The sequence below is a fragment of the Parasteatoda tepidariorum genome, chromosome 1 (assembly GCF_043381705.1).
Source record: "Parasteatoda tepidariorum isolate YZ-2023 chromosome 1, CAS_Ptep_4.0, whole genome shotgun sequence".
Taxonomy (NCBI): domain Eukaryota; kingdom Metazoa; phylum Arthropoda; class Arachnida; order Araneae; family Theridiidae; genus Parasteatoda; species Parasteatoda tepidariorum.
In genome coordinates this window covers 33446947-33472906 of record NC_092204.1, presented here as the reverse complement: position 1 = coordinate 33472906, position 25960 = coordinate 33446947, and the positions used below count along the sequence as shown (strand labels likewise).

The window sequence follows — 25960 nt, the reverse complement described above, 5'->3', positions numbered from 1 at the left end:
TTTCAGGGGACTAATGCGCACTAAGACTCCAAATAAATTTAAACCGATTCAATTCGTAAAATGTTTGAAAATGCACTGTTTACTACAAAACAGAATAAACTCCAAAAGTTGAAATATTCAATAGGTTCAATGTTGCCAACAGTGGAAAAATATTTATCGTGTCTGACGACTTGTTTATTTTTCGTGTTGTGTATTGATCATGGTTTTGATTTTATAAAGAGCACATGGATTAGACATGTTAGAAGCATCATTTAAAAATACTTGTAGCTCTTAAAAATTTAAAGATAAATGTTTCCTTGACTCTGAAACTGAATCTTCAAAACAATTTTTGATACTTAAAAATATCAGTATCTTCATTACTATTAGTTTAATTAATCTTGCGAAATTACAGAAAAATATTATATACAAAATAAGTCACAATGACTGTTGAAACAAAATGTATTTATTGTAGTTGTTCATGTAATAAATCTCCAAACTCAATGGACTGGGGAACAAATGGATTTATTTGTTATGCTGCTTGTAATTCAATCCATATTTATGAATATGAGGTATAAAATAATAGTTAATTGCACAAAGTGTTTGCATTTTAAATTGTATTAAAATGTGTTTTGTTAAACATTTTCATTATTGTCGAAAATTGATAACGTTTATTGCAAAATGTAATAAAAATAAATGAGTGAATCGAGTTAATATCTTATTTTGTTAAGTGATACATATGCTACATGCTACATTTGTTTCTGAATATTTATTCAATATTGCTTGCTTTTATTTTTAAATAATTGGAAATATTTGCTTATTTTAATCTTTTTGATGTGATAAATATTTTTATAACTATTATAATATGCTTGAATTTTTTTTTCAAACCTTTTGCTTATAACAGATGAATTAAAAAAGTATGTAATTAGTGATATTTACTTATTGTAACTTGTTGTGCCAACTACAATGGACAAAGCACATAATGGTTTTTAAATGAAATTCTTTTGGAAAAACTTTTAATTAATCTTTTGTTCACAAGCAGACAAAAGAAAAAAAAAAAANAAAAAAAAAAAAAAAAAAAAAAAAACTAAATAAATTTAAACAAGTTCATTTATTGAAGCAAATTATGGTAAATTTATAGGAAGAAAAACAAACTAAAAAGTAACATAAATTTGCATTTTTCTTTAAAGTTTACTACAATTCAACAAATATAATAAACTAAATAAACAAAATTTGTCACAAATAGAGTATCAGACTAATGTGATGACCGTTACTAGAATTTTGAAATTAGCAAATTTTCTTTATTTATCTTGTCAATTTGCTAAATTTTCTTCTCTTTTAGTTAATTGTTATAAATTCACAAAGAATTGCATTTACAAAACTAGAACGAACCCATTGTGTAAATAAAACTTTCATGACAAAATGTTCACATTCTGATGTTTTGAGGAAGACTGTAAACTAGATTATTAACTTCTTTGTTACACTGTATGGCTGAAAAAAAAAATTGTTATTTTTTTTAAAAATAATGCAAATCTCTACTTTCAGGATATACATACAAAATATATGTTTAAGATTGGGAAAAAAACGTGAGTTTAAATTTTTTCAATAATAATAATTCAACAAAGAATTAGAACCCAAATTTCTTTGTCCATGCAACACAAAGTTACTTTCATTTTCATTATTCAGCACTGAAAAAAATTCGTTTAATTTTGACTGCTAGTTTTTCACAATGGAAAATTACGCGTTCTGGGGTCTGAACTTTTTTTTATATTTTAATTGTTACTTTTTGGTTTCAATTCATTTAAAAATGATATATTAAATAGATTTGAAATTAATATTATTTAAACTATATTGCAATTATAAACTGTTCAAAAAATTGTTTTAATATTTGATTTTTTTAAAAGTGTCTCTTCCATTTCCTCCAATTTGATTGGAAGAAGCATATTTGTTCGGTGGTGGTTTTTTCCTGCAGTTTTTCCCACTGTAAAAGAAACTTGCAATCACTGACCTAAATCCTATAATGTCATTACTATTAAAAATAATTTGTTCTTTTTTTTAGTNCAAAAGAAGAAAAAAATGTAAATAAATTTAAACAAGTTCATTTATTAAGCAAATTATGATAAATTTATAGGAAAAAAAAACAAACTAAAAAGTAACATAAATTTGCATTTGTTCTTAAAATTTACTACAATTCAGCAAATATAATAAACCAAATTTGTCACAAAAAGAGTATAAGATTAATGTAATGACTGTTACTAGAATTTTGAAATTAACAAATTTTCTTTCTTTAGCTTATCAATTTGCTAAATTTTCTTCTCTTTTAGTTAATTGTTATAAATTCACAAATAATTGCATTTGCAAAATTAGAACCCATTGTGTAAATAAAACTTTCATGACAAAATGTTCACATACTGATGTTTTGAGGAAGGCTGTAAACTAGATCAGTAACTTTCTGTTACACTGCATGGCTGAAATTTTTTATTTTTTTTAAAAAATAATGCAGATCTCTACTTTCAGGATATACATAAAAAATAAATGTTTATGATTGGGAAAAAAACGTGAGTTTAAATTTTTTCAATAATAATAGTTCAACAAAGAATTAAAACCCAAATTTCATTATCCATTCAACTCAAAGTTACTTTCATTTTCATTATTCAGCACTGAAAAAAATTCGTTTAATTTTGACTGCTAGTTTTTCACAATGGAAAATTACGCGTTCTGGGGTCTGAACTTTTTTTTATATTTTAATTGTTACTTTTTGGTTTCAATTCATTTAAAAATGATATATTAAATAGATTTGAAATTAATATTATTTAAACTATATTGCAATTATAAACTGTTCAAAAAATTGTTTTAATATTTGATTTTTTTAAAAAGTGTCTCTTCCATTTCATCCAATTTGATTGGAAGAAGCATATTTGTTCGGTGGTGGTTTTTTCCTGCAGTTTTTCCCACTGTAAAAGAAACTTGCAATCACTGACCTAAATCCTATAATGTCATTACTATTAAAAATAATTTGTTCTTTTTTTATGTAGTTTTTCTATCTAGTATGCAATACCTACATATATTTGTATTTCTGAAGCTGTATATCTTGTATGAGATTTTTTATTTATCTTAATTTTTATGGCAGTTTGGTTCAGCTACTATATTTTTTTAGTTATTATGCAGTTATTGATAATTTTTTCATTTCATTCTTAGGATAATAAATTTCCTCATCATTATAAGACATTAAATTGGCACAAAAAATTAGTAACTTCTGTGCACTGGATTAAAAGAAGCAATAGTAAGTAGATTAGTTATATACTTTTGCATGGTTCTTAAATTTTTTATTTTTAAGCTATTAAAATCTGGTTAATGTTTTTACTTTGTTTGTTTTATTTTTACTGAAAGTATCTCTTTTTCTTTCTAACCCCAGGTAAATACAACATTAGTTTCACTGTTTTCAGAAGGCTCTTTCTTCTTTTAAATAAGAGATTAAATGATTTTACATTTTTAATTTTAGTTTTTGTACTCTTATTTAAAGTATTGTACTATCAAATTGGTGATTAAAAACTGCTTCAGATGGTAGCCAACAAAACTACCTTTACTAAATAGTATTCTAAATAAAATTTGTTTCTAATAATATTTTTAATAATATATTCAGGGCTAGTAAATGATGTTTTTAATAAACAAATGTTGATGTTTAGTATTTATATGGGTGATGTGAGGAAAATTTAAAATTACCTGATTTTTTTTCTCCATATTTTCAAATGTATACTGAATTCTGTACAAATAGGCAAAGTGGTGTTTGGTTTGTTTGCAAACATGCCCTCCTTTCTGAAAAAAAAAATGCTGTATAATAAGTTTTTTTAAATTTTTTTTTATTTTTTTAACATTTGTGTGGTTTTTTAGATGTTACATTTTGTTTTAGACAGTGAAAATGAATTGATTGCCACTTCTGCAGATTTTACTGCTTCAGTTTGGACTTACAATGGATCAGAGGTACGTAGATTTAATATTTTCATTTATTTTTGGTTAATTAAAATGAAAAAAGAGAATTTTTTTTAAACATTTTTGAATAGTTAACCCACTGGCGGTTAAGGAAATGGGCAAAATTGGGAGAATGTTTCTCCCCTACACACAGTTCCCCTATCAGTTAACATGGGAAAACCGAATTTGCTATGCAGAGAAGACTGCAGGTTAAAATGCGACTTTTTACGTGCAGAACCGTCAGTGGGTTAAACACTTATAATTTACATTTTCGGTTACTGTTAAAAATCCAGACTAGTTTTTTTTATTTTATACAACGTTATGCTATGAAATATTTATCATATTTTGAATTAGTATCTATATGAGCTAATATGAGTCTGTTATTTAGTTTCAGTTTATCCTGTCTATTGATGACGTTTTTATTTTGTTTTAGTTCAAATTTTCTTATTCTTTGGTTGGTCATACTGGAGTTGTAAGAAGTGCTTCAGGAATTTATTTACAAGATAAAGGTTGCGAAAAACTGATGATTGTAACTATGTCAATTGATTGCTCTGTGAAATTATGGATTTGTGAAAAAGATTCTGAAGGTGAGAAAAACATTTATAGCTTGTCTTTATTAACATTTGTTATGAAATAGTTAAAAAAAATGTTATAGTTAAACCCTGATTATCAGAGGCATGATTTTCTGAGTTTTAGCCTTAACCAAACTATCAAGGATTTCGAGGAAATTAAATTTTTTTTTTTGGTTTTACAATCTCAATTTTAACACTAATGATTAAAATTATGAACTTGATCTCTTAAACATTCAGGAACATGAAATATAATATTCGACATTTGCAAATCTCCCATACATTTGGCCTAAAATAAAAGCAATCAAATGTGCTATTGAATATATAGTACAACATTAAGAAACAACTTCAGCAATCCTGATATTTTAATTGTGAAACATTGCAGCCAAAAGTAACATAAAGCAATTAAGGACTTCTTTTCAGTGAGAACTCCATTATAACATCATGAATTGGATGTGGTTCACATGTGGGTGAATTTTTTGCATTTTTGAAAAATATGTTTAAACTTAAACGATTTATTTTATTTATAATCTTTGCTTTTACCGAGTTTTATGTTTAATCTAGTTTGTCGAAGTCTACATTGACTCGAATAATCGGAACTCTTCTGTATTTTAAAAATAATTTTAAAATATATTCATAAATATTGAAAAAAAAATGCAAAACATATTTCAAACACAGTCATATAATAAGTTTGGAAACATCGAAAAATATGCACCAGATCAAAAAAGTGAAAATAGTCACATTCAATATTTTTTTAAAACCTGTCCAATGATACAAAACTTGATCTTTCACCCCCACATCCGGGGTGCAGGATGAAAGGCAATTTGTTATGAACCCCTATTTTTTTATTGCAGATTCAGATTGTCCAGAAAAAATACCCTATTTGAGTTGTAGGTTTATTAATTTTGCTTCACAGATTGCACTATTACTGAAAAAAATTAATTAAGCTACAAGCTGTTTAAAATGGTGCGTCTTAGAACCCATCAGATTAATAAAACATAATTGACATGTTTAAGGATTTTTTAAAAGAAATATATCTCACGATTTCAAACAATTTTATTTTAATTTTCTCCTTAACAGCACCACTGTGAAGCAAACTGCATAAACCTATTACTCAAATAGGAGTACCTTTTCTGGAAGAATCCTAATCTGCAATAAAAAAATAAGGGCTCATATTTAAAATTTCAAAGTTGCCTCCCACCCCCATGGAGTGGGGGTGAAGATTGAGTTTGTTATCATAGGATAGCTTTTAAGAAATATTGATTGTGTATAGTTTTTCAATTCAATGTATATTTCTTGAGATATTTAGCTGTTTTCAAACTTTTTTTACTCCCTGTATATATTTCAAAAATTGTGTATTATAAAGACATTTTTCATTCTATTTTGCTTTTTGTAACAAATTGCTTATGTGACTTTCTTAATTTAATTTTCATGCACCAATTATCAGCAGCAATTTATTTACAGTATTAGCATTAATATACATATTGAGTTATAGGTTTTTTTTGCCAATCGGAATTGTCAATCAAAACTTTCAATACAGGGGAATTTTTTGGACACTTTCTGTAATATTCATAATTTTTAATTTGAATCTAAAATTTTATATTTAGATTATTTACTTTGCAATCCTTTTCCTTTATTTCACACCTTATGATTTATAAAATTGACAAAGTCTTTAATGTATTTAAAAAACTTTATTTATGCTAAATAAAATATTTTTTATCATTAATAGATTAACTTGAAATAAATTTAAATTTATATTTATGTTAATGCATTAATTTCTTTAAACTAACTTTATTTTATATAACTTTTTTGTTTGTTTTTGTAATTTAATAATATGAAAAGCTCTTTGCTGATTTTGCTCATGCAACCACCGAATGTCCATAAAATTTTTGTACTGACACTTTATGAATTTCTTGTATAAAGGATACAAAATATAAAATAATTATGTTATTGATTAAAAGTTTGAATTTGCCTTTTTATAAGTGTTTGAAGAATTAAGCTTTTTTTTTTATAGTAAAGCTAAATTTTCATTTGTACTATTTTTAAAAACATCTTTCAGAAAGCTAAGAATACACTTTTCAGATCACCTATAGTTTAAAGATTATCATTGTACGTATTGCCCTCTAAATATTCGGATATTAAAATGTCTGTTTTGATCAAATCAAGGAGACAAGGTGGTTAAAGAGTTTTTTAGAAAACTTGATTGCCCAAAAATCTTGAGGGATATGGTTTCTCTGACGTTACTTAATTTGTATGATGCATAGCTAATAAAATGCAACCATTTGTTGAATAAGTATGTTGTCATTAAACCTTAAAAAAGAAAGGATTATTTGTTTTAAAATGAATAAGTTTCATATTTTAAGTCACTTCCAGTACTTTGAAATCCAATGAGTTTTTTTTAAATATGCACATATAACTTGAGCTTCATTTCCAAGAAAGCAGTTATTTTGAATGGATAAAAGTTAAAACGTTTTTTCTATTTTATATTAAAAGTGCTTTTATTCATTATAAAAAATTAACATATTTCATTTTTACATAATTAATTTATAAATACAATTTTTTCAATCAATTTTTATTATCATGCATTTTTTTAAGCAAATTTTTGGATTGAAGTGTTGTTTTAAACTTTAGAATCTTGCAAAATACTTTGTTAGATATTTAACCTGAAGACAAACATTTATAAAATTTTTGGTGTGCAAATTATTTTACTGTTGTTTTTACTTCATTATTTTGCTGTACTAGTCTCTTTCTTTTCTTCGCTTTCCCCCCTTTTTTTTGTCATCTGTGTGAATTAGAAATAAGTTATTTTTTATGACTCACTCAGTTACTAAAGTGTATTTTAATTCGCATTTCAAAAATACTATCATTGCTGCTTTGTAAGGAATTTTAATCAAATAAAAAAAGTAGTAAGGATCTTTAATCAAATAAAGTAAATCATGTGAATTTTTGGAATAATGTTTAATGAATTCTAAATTTTTAATAAAAAGATTTTTCCATAAAAACTTTGTAATATAGAAGTAAAAACTTGTGTGCAAATATATCAAACCTGACAGATTTATATTAACATGCTCATACTATATTTTTTCTATTCTAATTTAGTCATATGTTTGTTTTATTTGATAAAATTGAATGTGATAGATTGATTTATTATAAATTTATACCTAGTGTTGCTTTTTCCTAACATTAATTTTTTTTAATCAGCTTTATGCATCCAGACAATATCGTTTGGAAGTGGGTTTGGTCTTGATGCTAAATTTGCAGTACTGAATAATCCTGATGGTATGTTTGTATGTGTTTTCTCATTTGATGATTACAAATTATAGACTAAATTATTGCTAATTTTCTGTTTTTTTTAAAAATTTTTTTAAAAATTTCTATAGTTTTGTATTAATTGTAATAAATAAACAATTATACAAACACTTATAGTATTGTTCACTAAAATTGCATTGTAAACAAAAGTTCCATTTACGAAAACAAAAATATAAAATTATTTTGTAACAAATATAAATTATTTTATTTTGTTGAATTATTAAAATGTTTTGAATTTATTAAGTTGCATAGATAGTGTGGGACTAAGTTCAATTTTTATTTATGTCTGATGTGTTTTATCATCTTGAATTATAAAATGCCTATTAATTTTTATATTTTTATCACAATAATACCCTATGTACGTAGTAAAACTAGAAAGTCAGTTTTTCTTTTACAGTATTAAAAGTTAAAGTATAACTTGTATTCTCTAAATTAGTGCTTGTATATTCTCATGTCTAAAACATTTTAATTGGTTAGAATAAGTTTTTTTTTTAATGCTAAAGGTAAGTAGTTCACAAAGCTTTAATGAGTGGAAAGCTGTAATGATTTTTTTTTGTACACATTGCAAAAAAAAAAATGAACCACCTTTAATGGACTTTTTGACTCCCAAAATATAGGAGGTAGCTGCAATCTGGGAAATATGGTTCCCATAGTTAGTTCAGGGTCATTAGTTAGTTTGATCATTCATAGTTTGGACCCCTTAATGTTAATTTTATCTTTTCCGTATTTCAACATGTCGCGAGAACTTATTAAGTAGATTGAAAAAAGTTTGCACACAATTATAAAATTCGTTAATCCAAAGATAATTCCATGCCAAAAATAAATTTTAGTAAATATTTATTATTTTTTATAATTTTATTTAATAATAGGCTAAAAATTTTAGAGTTGTAACTTGTGCTGTTTTTTACAGCATAGTAAAGTCTGATGTAAAATTAACAAGGCAAAATATAAATTTTGAGCAAAATAGGTTGAAAAGTTTCTGAGATATCAAATTTTAAAAATTCTGTTTATTTAAAATTCAATTTCTTAGGACCTTTTCCACCGAAAGTAATATTTTTGATTAAACTATGCCTGTAAGTTACCAATTTGCATTTCACACTGTTCTACAGAATTCAAAGTTGAGTTGAGGTGAAACATAGTTATAATTACAAGTTTATCAAGTTCATTTTTGTGAACGTCTCTAAAAGTATAACAAATGTCATTCCAAACTGCTCTTATTGTACAAAATTGCTGTTTTAAAATATCAAAATCTGGTCATGTCACTGCTATAATTATAAAGTCTTAAGAAACCATTTGTTGTACGTTCAGAGCTATTTCTCATCTGTTGCATCTATGAATATCTTGTTATTTATTTTTTCAATTGTTACATAAATACTGTTTTAAAAAGTATTATTTAGATACACAGACATTTTCTAAATTTTTTTTCTTCCTAGAATTAATTTTACTTGTTGGTGCTGATGACTCAAGAATCCATTTGTATACTCAAGCTAAGGACATGACATTTATTCCTACAGTTCAGCTAAAAGGACATCAAGATTGGATTCAAAGTATAGATGTTATTAGGGAAAGTAAGTTAGTTGAGTATTTTTCTTTTTTTCCCTATCATTTATTTCACAAGCAATTTGTTACAATCAGTTATTGTTACTGAAGCATTTAGTTCTAAGTTACCAAAAAAGCACATTTCTCTATTCACAATGAAGGAATTTACAAAGCTCTTATATTCATCTCTTTCCGCCCCAAAAAGATAATGGTATTCTATTTAAAATAAAAGGCTCTAAAGAAAACTAAGCTTTCTGAGTTACTAAATTATGATAGGTTACATTATAGGCATAAAGCATTATAGATTAAATTTTGTTCTTGTCACCTAAGTTTTCTATTTTTGTTTTCATTTTTGTTCTTATTATATAGGTCAATCAGCATTACTGATTGCTTCAGCATCTCAAGATTGTCACATAAGAATATGGAAAATCTCACCTGTGCAAGAAAAGCACATGGAAGCAGATCTTAACGAACTACAAGTTGATGCCGTTACATTTTCTACAGTGGCAGGTACATTTTATTTTAATTTATTGTCTTCCCATTCTAAGATTGTTTCACATTGCTAATTGTGCTTTTTTGATTTATTAAAAATATTTTTCTTAATTACTAGTTTTTATTCACTAGTGTTATTTACAATTTATTTCATTTAGTCAGTATATGCAGAAAGTAAATGAAGAAATATAGACCATAAGACCTTTGACGATTCCTGATCCTTTTTTGACCTGTGTGTCAAGTGCCACCTGAAACAGCAAATGTTTCAAATTATATTGCATAGTGATCCTCTACTATTCTGCATTTTATTGACTGTTAAATCGCTAAGAAAATATGTTGTCATTCCCTGGGAAGGATAGCTACGAAGTCTTTTTCTTTTTATACCGCCAGATGGCGTTCTTTTTAAATTTGTATGTGTTTGTTTGCTTTTTGTTAATAAACTTTTACTTTCTGTCTGAATCTCGATCCACGGACTACAGTTNAATATTTTTTATGTGTATATTGTTATATGTGTTAAAAAGTAAAATCCTTCTCGCAGGGGGAGATTGTTGTCATTCCCTGGGAAGGATAGCTACGAAGTCTTTTTCTTTTTATACCGCCAGATGGCGCTCTTTTTAAATTTGTATGTGTTTGTTTGCTTTTTGTTAATAAACTTTTACTTTCTGTCTGAATCTCGATCCACGTACTACAAAATATAATTTAAATTATCTCCAATTAACCGGCAATATCTATTTTATGCTTTGCTCATAGGTTTGTGTGTATCAAATAATAAGAGTTCTATGGTACTCTAACTCTTTATATGTAAAAATATTTTTTTCTATTTATATTTACATATTTCATTTAGATTAAAAAGTAATTCTTTTAGATAACCGAAAGTAATTTGTAGCTCTCAATTAAGAAACACTGTTAAAAAGCTACAGGTATTTAAGTTAAAATGAAATTTTTCTTATATATATATATTTTTTTTTCATTGCTTAGTTCTGTTTTCAAAGTATACTTTTGTTACTATCTATATACTTATACTTTATATTTATGCTGTTTACTTTTTTAGGTAATGCATACTCTATATCTCTTGAATCAGTTATAAGTGCTCATGAAAATTGGGTTTATTCTGCTCATTGGAGACAAAGCAGAGGTTAGTTAAAAACTTTAAAATGTATTAATAAAAAGTAATTTAAATCCGTTTTTGAAAATGTGTACCTTTTTCTGTAAATATATTTAAATAGTTGGATAATTACGAAAATAGTGGAATGTCAATGAATGTATTATTAAATTATCTTTATCTATTTTTTAGTCTTTTTTATATTTCATTTTTTTATGTTCATCAGTTTATTTAGTGTATGTTTATTAAGTTACATCCATCAGTTTATTAAGTTGAGATTTAACTTAAGAGAAGTTCATTAAAAAATAATTCTGTTGGAATCATAGTAAAAATTTGGTTTTTGTAATCTTTAATTTAATCTTTAATCTCATAAGCAAGCTACCTGTGGCTGGAGCTTCTTACTTATGTGCAGTGCATACTTTGAAAACTTGAAAAAGGAAGAAATGTCTTAAATGTTCTGAAAATGAGACTTAAAAATTTCATTTTTCATACCTTGTTTCTGAATTTTGAAAAATGTGGAACTTTAAACAATAACTGATGAAAAGTAAAAAGTTTAATTATAAACAAAGCTCTCAGATTTTTCCAGTAAGTTTAATGACAATAAAAGGCACTCTTTAAATTTTATAGTCAGCTACTGTGTCAAGGCATTTTATAGTTTTATTTTTATGCATTTAGCTTGCATTTTTTGAAATTTCTGTTGACTCCAGTAATATATAAATTGAATGAATAAATAAATAATGAATAAATTGTCTCCAGTTCCTTTGTTCTTATTATAAACAAGTTTGATTTTGTAAGGCTGTTCAAATATTTCGTAAGCACTTAAAAAGGAATGGGTTTGTGATTTGTTTATTTTTGCTGGCATGGACGAGAGGAATAAGCCATGCTTATGTGTGTGACATTAAAGTTGCATTCTTTCAATTTTTTTTTAAATTTAAAAAACAAACAGAAATCTATAAAGAAAATAAATTGTAAATAAATTACATTTCAAAAAATTTCAAATATGAAATGAAAGTAAAATTTAGAGAAAGAAAAAGTTTCAGAGGTCGACAGTTTTAACCATTGATGGAAAACGCATGTAATCTCTGAAGAATATTCTACTCAAAAATTTTTAAAATGATTTGAAGCTTAATTTTTTTGTGAAGTTACATAATTTATTTAAATTTGATTCTAAAATTAGGAAATTGATTACTACAGTAAAAGTTAAAACAAATACAAGGAGAGGAGAGGGTGTTGTAACTTGCATACATAAGCATTGGAGTGAGTTTGAGATTTATTTATTTTTGCTGACAAGAGGGTGGGGAATCTAAAATAGCCAAAATCAAGCTTAGGTATTATTTGAATGGTCTCATATATGAAACATTTATTAAATATTTTTTCATTTTATTTTATAAATAGAAAGGGTATTTTTTAATTATCAGTAATTGCAATTGTCTTGATATTAATGCTATAACTATTTATGTTCAGAAGCTTTGTAAAACTAGAAGATTTGTAAACAGTTTGAAATTAATTTTTCTGTAAATATTAATGCATGTTGTTCAATACTTTTTCAGATGAGAGTGGAAATACAATATTACAGATTTTGTCAGCTTCAATGGACAAGACTTTGATCGTGTGGGAGTTAGATTCAAATTCTAATATCTGGCTAGAAAAAGTAATTAATTTCTTAATATATTTGTTGTATGTTTTGTGAGAGTTGTTGTTATATGTTGTATGTTATATTATTTTTAAACTAATAAAATTCTTTCATGTAATTAATCTGTTTTACTTTTTTTTAATGTGTTTTTCTTCTTTCCATAATTTATTTATGTAATTGTATTGAATTTGTACACATATTTATGCTTTTAACCCTTTGATGGTTACGAACGAGTTTAGCTCGAAATCGAATCGTGCCTCATAATGCAAGCAAACTTGTTCCGCTCGGGAATAAGATTTCAACCGAAATGGTTAGAAACGAGCACTACTCGTGTAGTTAAATTTTTCCCCAATGCGCGCTGGCGAGCTGATCTCGTTCGCCATTATTATTCTGCATTGATTATGTTATAAACGAATCCTACTCTCGAAATGTAGTTAGTTTTACTGTCTACAGATGGCAGCACGGGTTTCAAGAATTTCTTTTCATAATGAAGGGGGAATTTATTTTTACTTTGCTTTTTTTATGTGTATTTTGGCTCGTTTTTTAGGGTGTTTGTAAAGTAAAATGACTCAAAAGCGAAGGTTAGATAATTATGATGATGATTATGATTGTAAAGATTTTTAGGTAATTACTGTATTTAAATGGTTCATAAAGTTTGGCATATTGTATATATTTAGTCCTTTCAATTTAATATTTGTCTTATATTTATAATTAACTATTATTATTTATATAATTGATTATAATAATTTATAATTTACTATTTAATAATTATCATTTAATAATTATCATTTATTAATAATTTTAAAGAACGTAAAAACTTTTATTTATGTACTACAAATACTTTAAGAAATTTTTTAAACGCGTGAGGCGAGCTATCTATGGCATCGTCAGAGAAAGGTGACATTTTCGGAAAGGTGACATTTTGAAACGATACAACAATAAAAACAATAAAGAGGATGAAAACAGTGATTAAAGCTAACTCTTATGTAACAAATAATATATTAGATGTTGTGCATCAGTTAATGGTGGAACTTTTTCCCAAACAACAGGATAATGTATAATGAAGAATAAAAAAGCATATAAAGCAGAATTAAATAAGTTTAAATAGTTTTCTTTTATGACATTTCTAGTTTCCAACATATTTGTGGTGATTTCAGTTTTTAACTCATTTTTAGAGTTTTCTGCAGCACATTTCACTTTCAAATGTTTATCCACTCTAGAATTCTTTCAAATCATAAAAATATTTTAAATTACTCATTTGCTCATTTTTTATGCTAATGATGCATCATAAAGAATTTTGATAATAAGTATTATTTCTCTTAAAGGCGTTTTTGAAAAGTGCTTAAAGGTGCTTATTTTTGATTTTCATTTTTTAAAAGCCTTAGGTGCATTTTTTATTGAGTGTTTTTAAAAAGTGCTTAATTTTCCCTTTTTGAAAATAAGATTTCTTTTCTTTACCATGTCGATTTTCGATACGTATTATCCAAAAGCGTGCTTTTCCCATTGTTCTATTCAACGTTTTCAGAATTTATTCAACCACTGGCTATTTCGGGCCACCGTAGGTACATAGCATATGAAAGCGCCAATCCGCATGTATGTCTACTGAGCTGGGATCGGTAAAATTCTTGCACTCTCATGTGCAACTCTGCTGCATTCTGCAAGATATTCTCTATTTTAGGCTTCATTTTCCACCCTCTGAAATTGAACCGAAAAATCTCTTGATCTTTTTATGGTGGCTAATATAATCAAGAAAAGAGTTATTTGTCAGATACCAGATGTGTTTATGTATATACCAGATTTGTTTATCATGATCATGTACAGTCTTTGAAAATTATTTTGGATTTTGTTTATGTATATAGTGCTTAAAAATATTTTTTTAGTGCTTGAAAAGTGCTTATTTTTTGTTGAAAGATTTTGCTATGCACCCTGTAAAAGCAATAAATTTTTATTTTTATGAAAATTTTATTTCTGTCTGAAGTAAGTTTTTTGCTTGAAAATTTAATATTACTCTAATCCAAAAACTCTTCATCACTGCTGTGAGCTATTGAAGGTTAATTAAACAAGTACCCACATCAATGTTATTTTTAAAAATTATGTTTAATGCTTAGATATTTGAAAACAAAAGTGTACCATAATAAATTAAGATTCCAGTTTGGCACATTTAGTGAACAAGTTCATGCGCCAAAAATATTTCAATTGCAATATTTAAAAAAAATTTTTTTTTTTTACTTAGGTTCGACTTGGAGAAGTTGGTGGGAACACATTGGGTTTTTATGGTGCATCTTTTTCACCCAAAGGAGATATCATCATTGGACATGGATATCAAGGAGCTGTTCATGTGTGGAAACTAAATTATGTAACTATTTGTTTTCTTTTATTTTTTTTTATGCACATGGAAAATTATTTAACATATAAAAATTTTTCAAAATTTTTTTTTTATGTTTATGGTTTTTCAAAACACACACACAAAAAAAAAAATCCGAAACATAAAAAAAGAGTAAAAATTCTTCAGTAAAAATAAAAGTTAATTAATTGAATTTAATTTGTTTACCAAATTTTGTATTTATATTATGTTTTACTTTTAGATATTCTTGATAGTAAAATTCTATTTTCTATCAATTCTGTGGAATAAAAGATGGTGAAATTTATTTTTTCAATTTACAAGCAAAATGTATTTCTGAACGAGCAAATTAGTTTATTTAAAAGAATTGCAAGCTAGTAGTTTTCTTATTTTTTTCTATTTTTATTTTTATCAAGGCTAACTTTATGTAGTTAATCTACAACAAATGTTTCAGAAGATTAGATCTTTTTTTTCTCTCTTTATGTATCTGATTTTACATTTTTGCAGACTGCACAGTAGTATATGATTTTGTTCAAATAAAGAAGATATTTTACCACAATATAAAATATTTAAATTGTACTATGACATCTCTTCTAAAAAAGAATATTGCACCAAATCAATTCACTACGTTCTGAGATATTTGCACCAACAATTTGCATTTTCCTCTAGAGTTTATATTTCATAGAAAGTTGAGGCACACTTTTGCTCTTTAATTATAAAATAAAGTGTGTTAAAATGTAACATTCTCGGAAATTTTACCACTGGTGGTTAAGCATGAAATCATAATTTCCTAATCATTAGATGATTAATCATAAAAATTATTTTTGCTTAATTTATTTAAAAGTTTCATAAATTGTAAATATATTTTTAAAAACATTCAAATTTATTATTGAATAAATATATTTTTAAAAACATGCAAATTTATTATCGAATAAATACATTTTTAATAACATTAAAATTTATTATTAAATATATATATATTTCACTCTGTATCATATTTTATTTTTAAATAACAGAGAAGTTTACAATTATATGTCAATAGACATAGTTTGAAGCCATACTACTTATTTATAGACACAGTAAAGCTTATATTTTGATTTTTCGAATAAAAGTTAAAATGTTATTGTTTACTTCATTTTATGAAATTTATATAGGAAGAAGATTCTTGGCTCCCTGGGCTTTCATTTGGTGGTCATTATGCAAGTGTGCAAGATATAGGCTGGGATCCTGATGGAGAATACTTAATGAGCTGCAGCACAGACCAAACTAGTCGATTGCATGCTCCATATGTTGCTCATGGGAAAAAGGTTTGCATTATAAAGCTATGATATTTTTACCCTTATATAATGCAGTGTATGTATTATTTTATTTATTAGTTTTTAAATTTATAGTAATTTTAGGTAAAATTAATTAAATTTGATATTTATTGTTTTCAGTTTGGAAATTAATTAGTTAAATTAATTAAGCATTTTTCTTTCCTAGAATAGCTGGTATGAAATTGCTCGACCGCAAGTGCATGGGTATGACATGGTATGCTTAAGTATTTTGAATCGTTTCAAGTGTGTGTCTGCTGGTGATGAGAAAGTACTTCGAGTTTTTGAGGCCCCTAGAAATTTTGCTGACACATTGAAAAATATAGTGAAATTGGATATTGATTCATATGTTAAAGATAAGGTAATTTGTTTATTATAGGTACTTTATTACTTTAGTGCTGTTATTAAATATAGGTACTTAATTTTAACAAATTATTTTAGGAAATAATTAGGAATAAGGTTTGTTTATCCTATTGACTTAACTATCGGTTTTATTGTTTTTTCAATGTCTTAACTTTTTAATATGATTCAGTTATTTAATAAAAATTTCCCATCTTATTAAAAATCTCTTTTACAAGCAATGTTCCACTTAGTTTTTATTATACTTTTTAATAGTTCGTATGTATACAATAACAAAATTTGCTGAATTAAATTTTTTAGTTACATAAGGTTCATAGTTACAGAGCTGTTAATAGGGAAATTTTTCTTTATATTAAAAATAATAGTTGAATAATAAGTAAGTAATTAAATGTTTTTAAAATTTTGCCAGCTCTTAAAAATGTCAAGAAAGGCTTATCAGATACTTAATACATATCTTTGAATTATTTAAATATCATGGTGGTTTCGTTTCATCGTTTTAATAAAATGTTAAACCATAAAGCTTGCTACAACTTTAAATATTTGGGAAAATTCTTCTCCTAAAAGCTGGAGAAGTTTTTTTTTTGCATGTTTTTTGTCTTCAATCCAAATTTAAAAACTTGTAAATTTAACAAAAAGTTACCACATTTTTATCTTTGTAAATAAATATTTATTTTTTAAGATTTTTTGCAATGAAATTTGAAATTTTTATTAGCTTATTTGAGTTTTTCCTCTTAAACTTTTTACTACAATTTTTCTCTCTCTCAAAATAATTTATGCTAGGTTAAGTTGTAGAATGAGTTCTGATTTATCACAGCAATAAGATATCTTTGATTTCCAGTTATGGCAGCTGAATACATATCTATTCTGGCCCCCTTATTTGTTTTGTTTGACAACAATCACAAAATGATCAATTGTGGACAGTATTGATTCAAAATAGACTAAATGATGTAAAAAGATTTAGTGCTGAGATTTCAAAAGGCATATTCAATAACAGTTTAGAGAGCTTTCTTAAGATGGAGAAAAATTTTATTGATAAGGAAGATTTAAATTTGAGATAAAATCTAAAAAATGGAGATTTTTTAGGACCACTTATGTATACATTTTTTTCCAATCTCAAAATTAAGTACAGTGATGAATATTATTGCTATCAGCAAAATCATGGTCTTCTGCATGCTGTAAACATTGTCCAGTGTTGGTGCTGATGAAATCAGGCAGGTTTTCTGCCAAAAGAAGAATAGCTTCTAAATTACTGTATCTTTACCTTTAGGATTATTTTATGATGAGGTTTAAACATACATATTTGTGGAAACCGTTATAAAATCCACAAATTTGAACCAATTTTAAAGCTTTATAACTAGGGTTCACACTAGCTATGAAAATTTAGCGGTCCATTAGGACCACTTATGTATACATTAAATGGTCCAAAAACTTATTATGTTAGACGAACTTGAGAAAAAATGTCAGACTTTACAATTCCATAATTCGTGTTATGGTACAGAGAAAAGTTATTAATTGCCATGTATAACACTCTAAAACTAATTGGGTTCATTAGCCCATTAAAATTGAAGATTAGTATTTATTAAAATTAAGTGTAAAAAGGCTAAAATAATATTAATAAATAGATTAAACATACAGATTAGAATGCTGAGACCAAATAAATAAATGAATGAGGAAAACAGAGAAAGTAAGAATGGACAAAATATCACATTAAAAATTTATTATCTAAAAATTATAAAATTTTAAATTAAGTCAATTCTAAAAGAGCGAAAAATATTATTTTATTGGTGAATAATTATAATGTCAATGCATGAATCCAAAGCACAGCACAAGTAAATTTGAAATTTATTATAAAAAGTAATTTTTTTAAAATTATAAACAGTAAGATTTTTTATACTAGAATTCATAAAAAAGATAAAAGAAGGTTGTTTTATAAATAAGTGGCACTCTAGTTTTGAAACTAAGAGCCTCAATCAATGGATTAATAAAGTGTATGCTTTTTTATTGATTNGTAAGATTTTTTATACTAGAATTCATAAAAAAGATAAAAAAAGGAGATTAAAAAAATGGTTGTTTTATAAATAAGTGGCACTCTAGTTTTGAAACTAAGAGCCTCAATCAATGGATTAATAAAGTGTATGCTTTTTTATTGATTATTTTTTTACTATCCAGTTTTTCTTACAACTATTTTCTTAGATGGCTGAAGGTGCAAGTGTCCCATCACTTGGTTTGTCAAATAAGGCTGTATTTGAGGAAGACATAATCAAAGTCAAAGACTCTTTAGATGACCAAAATTCTAAAAAGACTTTTAAAGATCAATATCCTGATTTTTACTACACACCTGTTGAAGTAACTGGTAAGTTGAATGACTAATTCCTTATTGCAGACATTTTTTTGACAAATCAGTAACTGAAACTGTATCTATAGTATAGCATTTGTGTGCAGCAACTTCATTTTTGAAAATAATTTTAATTTGTTTCCCTTTAACTTCCTTAGAACCTCCCACCGAAGAAAATTTACTCCAAAATACATTATGGCCAGAAACTCAAAAATTGTATGGACATCCTTATGAAGTATTCAGTGTTACATCAAATCATGCAAAAACATTAGTTGCTTCTGTGTGCAAGGTACAATAATTTACAATTTAATTGTGACTATAATAACTAAAAATTTGTTCTAAAGCTCGTTTCAAATATAAATGCTGCTTATTTTAAGGGTAACATTAAATTTTTTTAATACTTTTATGAATCAATAATGAGTAGTGATGGCTCAGTGGTAAAAAACACTTAGTTGTCATTCTGAAGGACTGGGGTTCAAATCTCTGTGGTGGATGGAAGCTCGCCCAACTTCAGATGGATAGGTACCAGCTGTCTGAGAAGTAAATATGGATTAAGGCCAGTGCTGACCACATTGTTGCAGTCATGCTATTGGTCAGGAAATTGTGACCTTGACCACCATGACTCCTTTTGTCCATAACAGGCTGTTGCAGGAGTGCTTTATATTGATTAATAATATGGTATCAATGATTAGCAACCTCATCTTTTTATATTTCTTAAGCGAAGATGCTTGGTGATAATTTACAAGATTATAGCCTTTTCTGAATCAATTTCATTCAAAATGATCCATTAATCCACTGGCAGTTTAGCAAATGGACAAAATTGGTAGAATGTTTTCCCCCTATACACTATTTCCCAATCTAATAACATGGAAAATACGACTTTTTACGTGCAAAACCGTCCATAGGTTAATCAGTCTCAATAAAATCTCTAGGTCTTCAGTGGTTTTCAAACATGAGCGTAACATTCTTCACTTTCCCTAAATTTGTCTGCCCTCTGTAAACATAAAAATTCAATGCTTATGTGTTTCAATATATTATTACACTTTGAATATGTTAATTAATTAATAAAAACTTATTTAGTTGTGCCGTAGTATATCTCCTCCTCATTCTATTTTAATAAATAATTCAGTTCTTTTTTCTCTTTAGTCTATTTAATTATTTTGACTTTCAATTAAGCAAACGTTTCTTGTATTGAAATTATTCTAAAGATTTCTTAAACCATTAGGACATTCAACATTTTATTTTTGAAAATCAATTTATCTTTATATTATACTTTTACAGGGGTTAGACAAAATAATTGAAACACTTCTATACTATGTAAAACTTTTTTGATTTTTCTCAAAAAATACTTAGATAATCATTTTTTAAATTTAAAAGTTTTTAGGTTATGTAATTTCTCATACTTATTAATGAAGTTTAAAGTTTTAAGAGGTTTGAGGGACCAACACCCTGGACCCAACATAAATTACGAATGAAAAATAGTGTTTTTTAACACCCTGTTTTTTGGAGCAATTTAAAATTAATTACAAAATTAATGCTTTAAATTTGAGACAAATTCGTTTAAAAATGCTCAAGATATGAGTGATTAAAGCTGTTCTTTACTGCACATGTGCAGAAAAACTTTTAAATTTTAGTTTCTAATTTTGTAGAAATTCGTATTTGGCAACTAATATAAAAGTTTGATTTCAATATTTTAAAAATGTAAGAAGTTTCAAGCAATTTTTTAAATAGCTTTTGTATTTCTTAAAAAAAAAAAGCTCTCATTCGTGAGGAGTTTTTCTCAAATTTCCCCCATATTTTCTTTTGCCTGTTTTCTTTCTTATACAATGTAATATATCTTATACAATGCAACATATTACAATGTAATAACGTTGATTGTAAGGTGTTCTCATTTGTTATTTAATTTTGTCTTATGATACAAAAAAGATATTTGTAGGAAGCCCCTTATCATTTTGAGTTTTTTTTCAAAAAGTAAAAAATTACTTTGAAAATGGCTTAAAATTTTTTAAATATTTAAGATATTCAAATCGGGCTTTTTCACTTCATTCGTTGCCAAATACGATTCACTACAAAATTATGAGATTACTACTTTAATTACTTACTGCATAGTTTTAAAAATTTTTTTTTCAATTTCAAAGCAAAAATTTTGTGATTCATAAAATTTTTTAAAAATTCTATTGAATACTTTCAAAATTATATCAAAAAACTGTAAGATAAAAAAAATCAGTTTTTTAGTAAAATATCCATATCTCCTTTAATATTTAAGCTAAGCTTATGAAATTTTGTTCAGTTATTGTGTAAAATTCCTCCATAATAAAAATAATTGTCAGAAGTAAAAAACTTATTGCTACATTTTTTGGCATAGGGTGTTCAAAAACACTATTTGCCGTTTGTAATTTATTATTGGTCCTTGAAACCTCTAAAAGCTTTAAACTTCATTGAGAAGTATGTGAAATCACATCTGAACACTTCTGAAGTTATAAAATAATCCTTTAATTATTTCATGAGAAATATGAAAAAAATTTATTATATTTTGTCCTCCCCCTGTATAATTTATATTATACTACTTGTAATCATTAATAATTTTTATTTATTTTTGTAAAGAAGCAGTGTTTTTTTACCTAAGACAGTAATGAATTTTTAGTAAGAGATACTCTTTTTGCTAAATTTGTTATGTAAGTGTGTTACAAGAAATCTGCAAGTTAATATAAATTCCTTAGATGTATAAATATGTATAAACTTTTCAAATGTGTTTAAAGTTGTGCTAATTTTAACCATGAAAATTTAATAATTTTTTTTAAAATTTTACTCTGGTAATTTCAAGGAATTTAATAATTTTTTAAAAATTTTACTCTGGTAATTTCAGGGAATTCAATTTTATTTGGAGGGTGGCTGCCTTGTTTTTTCAGAAAAGCTGACAATAATTCAAATTGTATATATGTGTGCATAAAGTTTTTAACTTAACCCAAGTAATCTATAATAATTTATTACTGTTATTTATAATTATTTTGTTTTAGGCTTCAAAAATTGAATATGCTGGAATTATTTTGTGGTGTACATCTACGTGGAAGCAAATAGGATATTTATCATTTCATACATTAACTATTACTCAAATTGAATTTTCTCCTGATGATAGTTACCTACTGTCAGTGTCTAGAGATAGAATGTGGGCTATTTATAAACATTTCCCCTCTGAATGTAAGATACTATTTTTATTCTATTAAATTATGCTAACCTGTTACTGCTGATTAGTATTAAAATTGTTGATTTCTAGGGCTGTTTATATTAGTATAAAATAATCAAAATGAATGATTAAGCCACGAGTGTGCATAATTTAAATTTAAAAGGAATGAAAGTATTACCCAACCAAGCATTTAGAATTACATTCCGCCTAATAGTTAGATATTTCTGAAAGTCTCCCTCAAAATTTCAGACAGATGGAGAAATTTGTTTACTTGCTTTAAATTCAATGTATAAAAACAAGTTAAGAAATTTAAAAAAGAAATTCTTTTAGCAGATCTTGAAAAGAGGATGGGAAAAAATTAATTTTCCTTTTCATTTTTAAAATTTAAGGAACTATTCTGTGTATTTTAATTTAGTCCCTCTCAAGAAACCAGATGGCTGTGACACCCATGATACATTAATTGGGAAAAGCTGACAATAATTCAAATTGTATATATGTGTGCATAAAGTTTTTAACTTAACCCGAATAATCTATAATTTATTTTTGTTATTTATAATTATTTTGTTTTAGGCTTCAAAAATTGAATATGCTGGGAATATATGGGTTAAAAGATTAATTGGGTTAAATGAACTTAGCTGAAAGTTTGACAGATAAAAGACTAAATGAACAGAAGGAATATTTTTGCTTAACCATATATTTATAATTATATTTAATAAGTGCTATTTTTCTTATACAACTATTTCAATATAAGTTTTGTCAGTTATTTTCGAATATTTTATTATTTCAAATACTGAATTTGTACTTGTCACAAAATTTTTATATAGTTCAGATTTTATTTTAATGGTTTTTGTTAGTCAAATTTTCAGTTTAATCCAGGTTTTTATTTATTTATTCAGCTCCACCTTACCGGAAAATAGCCAATCTAGATAGAAAGCTTGGAATACATTCAAGAATTATATGGGGTTGTTCCTGGACATTTGATAGTTTATATTTTGCTACAGCTTCAAGAGATAAAAAAGTAATTAGCATTTGCACTTGTATGTAAAGCTGTCTCTGTAAGCATGAGCTCAATGATTTGCAATTTTATTTAGGTTGCTATATGGGGTAAAGATATATCTAAAGATGCTGAAAATTTTTCATTGCAATCAGAACCATTAGAAGTTGAGGATGCCGCAACTGCAGTATCTTTTGCTCCTGGCTTATTTCAAAACAAGTTAGTTTTCTATGACTTCCAGCTATACCAAACTTTTAATGTATTTTTCTAACAAGAGTGTCATAATGTTTGTGTATGTTTGAATAACATAAATAAGTTACTTCTCTGTGTGCGCATGGTAAAAATTGTGGTTATACAACCTATGACTTAAGAGACCAAATGTATCCCTTTGGATAAAGCTTTCTAACAAAAACATTATTTAAAAGTTATACAGAACTCGCATAGGATATTTTCCTTTTGTTTTCAAACTAATTTCAATAAATATTGAAAAAAAAATTTATAATTCCAAAATGTGGAAGTATTAATCCTAGATGTCTTTAGTTTTTTTCTTTTAAGATTTCGATTTTTTTAAAGAAAATTTCATCTTACTTTGTGTTTAAAATAATTTTTGGTTTGGACTTTGTTTTAAAATAAAAGTTTTTATTTAGTACAGATGAAGGTTCTGAAACTAGTTTATTCATCACTGAGAATATTACAATTTAATTTTAGTGTACAAAACTTCATATGTTTTTTTAATTGACAAATATTGAAAAAAATACTTTATCTTTTAATATTAAGATAAATTAATGTTACTCTTAATACACTAAAGAAAAATTAAATAATGTTCTACATAACAACTAAATTCATTGTGCTCCCCAAAAACCTAATTGTTTATTTTTCTGTGTTATCATCTTGAAAATAATGTGTAATTGATGCATTAACTTCAAAAATCTTTATCATTGATTGCTTGATAATTATAAGTGTATATATACATACACTTATAATACTTAGTTGTTATAATACTTATGTACTTAGTTGCTTCTAATTTCAAATGTATTAGACAGCATATTTAATCTAAGCAATTACAGTGCAGTCACTTTGAGAAAATTATGTAATGTTAAATTAATAATACTCTTTATGTGTAATGAAATGGTGTGATTAGAAATAAGCATATAATCTTTAATTTGTTATTTAGCAAACATATTTGTATTGAAGTAACGCTTGAACTCAAGCTTTGCAATGTTTTGTTCTAGATTAAAGTACATATAAATAAATAAATAAACCAACACACGTAATTTTAGAGCTTTGTCTCTTTGTGGCAAAGAAACAGGAAATATTTTTTTGCATTTTAGGGGCCATGTCTTTTCAAATTTGAGAGAAAACTCAACCATTAAAAATAAAAAAAAAATTTTAATATTTTTTTTTATGTTGTGAACAAGGCAGTGTGAACAAGTACTTTTAAGTGGGCACTTGTATTTACTTTTGTTCTAAATAAATAGTGTTTTTTTTATTTGTAGGTATATTATTGCTATAGGACTAGAAAATGGATCCATCATGTTAAGTTCTTGGTCTCTAAATATGAGTTGGTGCACCCTTCAAATATTAGATCAAAAGTATCCTTCATTTTATTTTTTCATAATTTTGTGTAAATGTTGCCTTCAATTAATGTAAACAAATTTAAAATATATTTTAAATCAGTTCAAAAAGCTCACTAAAAATTCAAATATTTGCTAAAAATGTTAAACAGTTTAAAAATTTTTTTTCACTCATTCACATTTTTTTTAAGCAAATCTTGATATGAAATCATTAACATCAATACAGAAATTTTATGTTAAAAAGTTTTTTTTTAGCGTTATTATTTTAATTAGGATTTTGATTTATAAAAATTGAAATTTCAAGTTTCTTTTTTTTAATGGAAAAAAGGAAATTTCTGGTTCTCCTTTAAGAACTAGAACTTTCCCTTAAAGCATTTATGATTTTTCATGGCAAATCTATCATGAAATCAATTTAAAAATTTTGTGATATTTCTTGTTTGAAATTCTTTAAATTCAAGAGTTTGACTTATCTGAGTATCAATAATGGGGTATTTAATGGTAATTACAACTAGATATTACGTAAGAATGGAATGGTAACAATTTAATGGTAATGACAACTAGATATTACATAAGGATAACCTATTTCATTTTTATATTGATGTATAAAATGTGGTACTTATGTACTAAAATGTGGTACTAATGTATCATTTTTTTCTGGTTTTAAGAATTTTTTTTGGTGTTATTTGTCCATCAATATCTTTACCTGATGTATTGCATTATTGTGTATGTTAAGAACTATTGCTATTCATACTCAGAACATTTTTTTCCAGAATTTGTGTATATACTCTGTAGAATTATAATTGCTTTTTAGTTTTATTATTTTAGTTTATATATTAAAACTTACATAGCTCTCAGTGGTAGAAAACTTTTTTCACTTTTTAGAAAAACTTCAATGTTCAAATAAGTTTTTTCTTATAAGGATAATTTTTTTTTATAAGGATAACCTTTAAATTTGTTTTATTAACATTTATTAAAGATAAGTAATTATAATTGTTTGTATTCAATTAATGGCATAAGCATTTTTGTTAAAATATTCTTTAACTTATTTTAGTACTGCTCATCATTTGAATGTAAATAAATTAAGGTTTTCTCCTGTTCATGGGGAAGCTGGTTCTAAGCAAAAGAATGAGAAGATTTTGCAACTTGCTAGTTGTGGAAATGATCACCATGTAAAAGTTTATAACATTTACTTCGACTCGCTCACATAATTTCACCTGTTTTATATAAATTATTATATTTTAATTAATAAAAATTTAAGTTTTTTATTGTC

The 25960-nt window shown here is 25.9% G+C and overlaps 1 protein-coding gene across 2 annotated transcripts; it reads left to right on the top strand.

Annotated features, from left to right (window-relative positions):
* Window positions 1-160: 160 nt before the first annotated feature.
* On the top strand, window positions 161-25960 carry LOC107442672 (elongator complex protein 2). 2 transcript variants are annotated; one of them, XM_016056297.3, is made up of 19 exons: window positions 161-548; window positions 3175-3259; window positions 3868-3957; window positions 4379-4532; window positions 7716-7793; window positions 9257-9391; window positions 9732-9872; window positions 10906-10989; window positions 12507-12607; window positions 14823-14945; window positions 16085-16237; window positions 16413-16604; window positions 18797-18956; window positions 19097-19227; window positions 21956-22136; window positions 23019-23140; window positions 23214-23335; window positions 24613-24708; window positions 25742-25960. In XM_016056297.3, exons 3-19 carry the CDS (start codon window positions 3868-3870, stop codon window positions 25896-25898), a joined length of 2220 nt encoding a protein of 739 aa, XP_015911783.1. In that variant the 5' UTR covers window positions 161-548; window positions 3175-3259; the 3' UTR covers window positions 25899-25960. The 2 variants fall into 2 exon arrangements, with proteins under 2 accessions (XP_015911783.1, XP_015911782.2); XM_016056296.3 differs by having other exon boundaries at window positions 162-548; window positions 3887-3957.

Excerpts from the sequence above, each read along its gene's own strand:
- LOC107442672 (XM_016056296.3), top strand. The coding sequence starts at position 420 with ATGACTGTTGAAACAAAATGTATTTATTGTAGTTGTTCATGTAATAAA. Across the intron at positions 3,260-3,886 it reads CTGGATTAAAAGAAGCAATA|ACAGTGAAAATGAATTGATT; the intron begins GTAAGTAGATTA and ends ATTTTGTTTTAG. Across the intron at positions 7,794-9,256 it reads AGTACTGAATAATCCTGATG|AATTAATTTTACTTGTTGGT; the intron begins GTATGTTTGTAT and ends TTTTCTTCCTAG.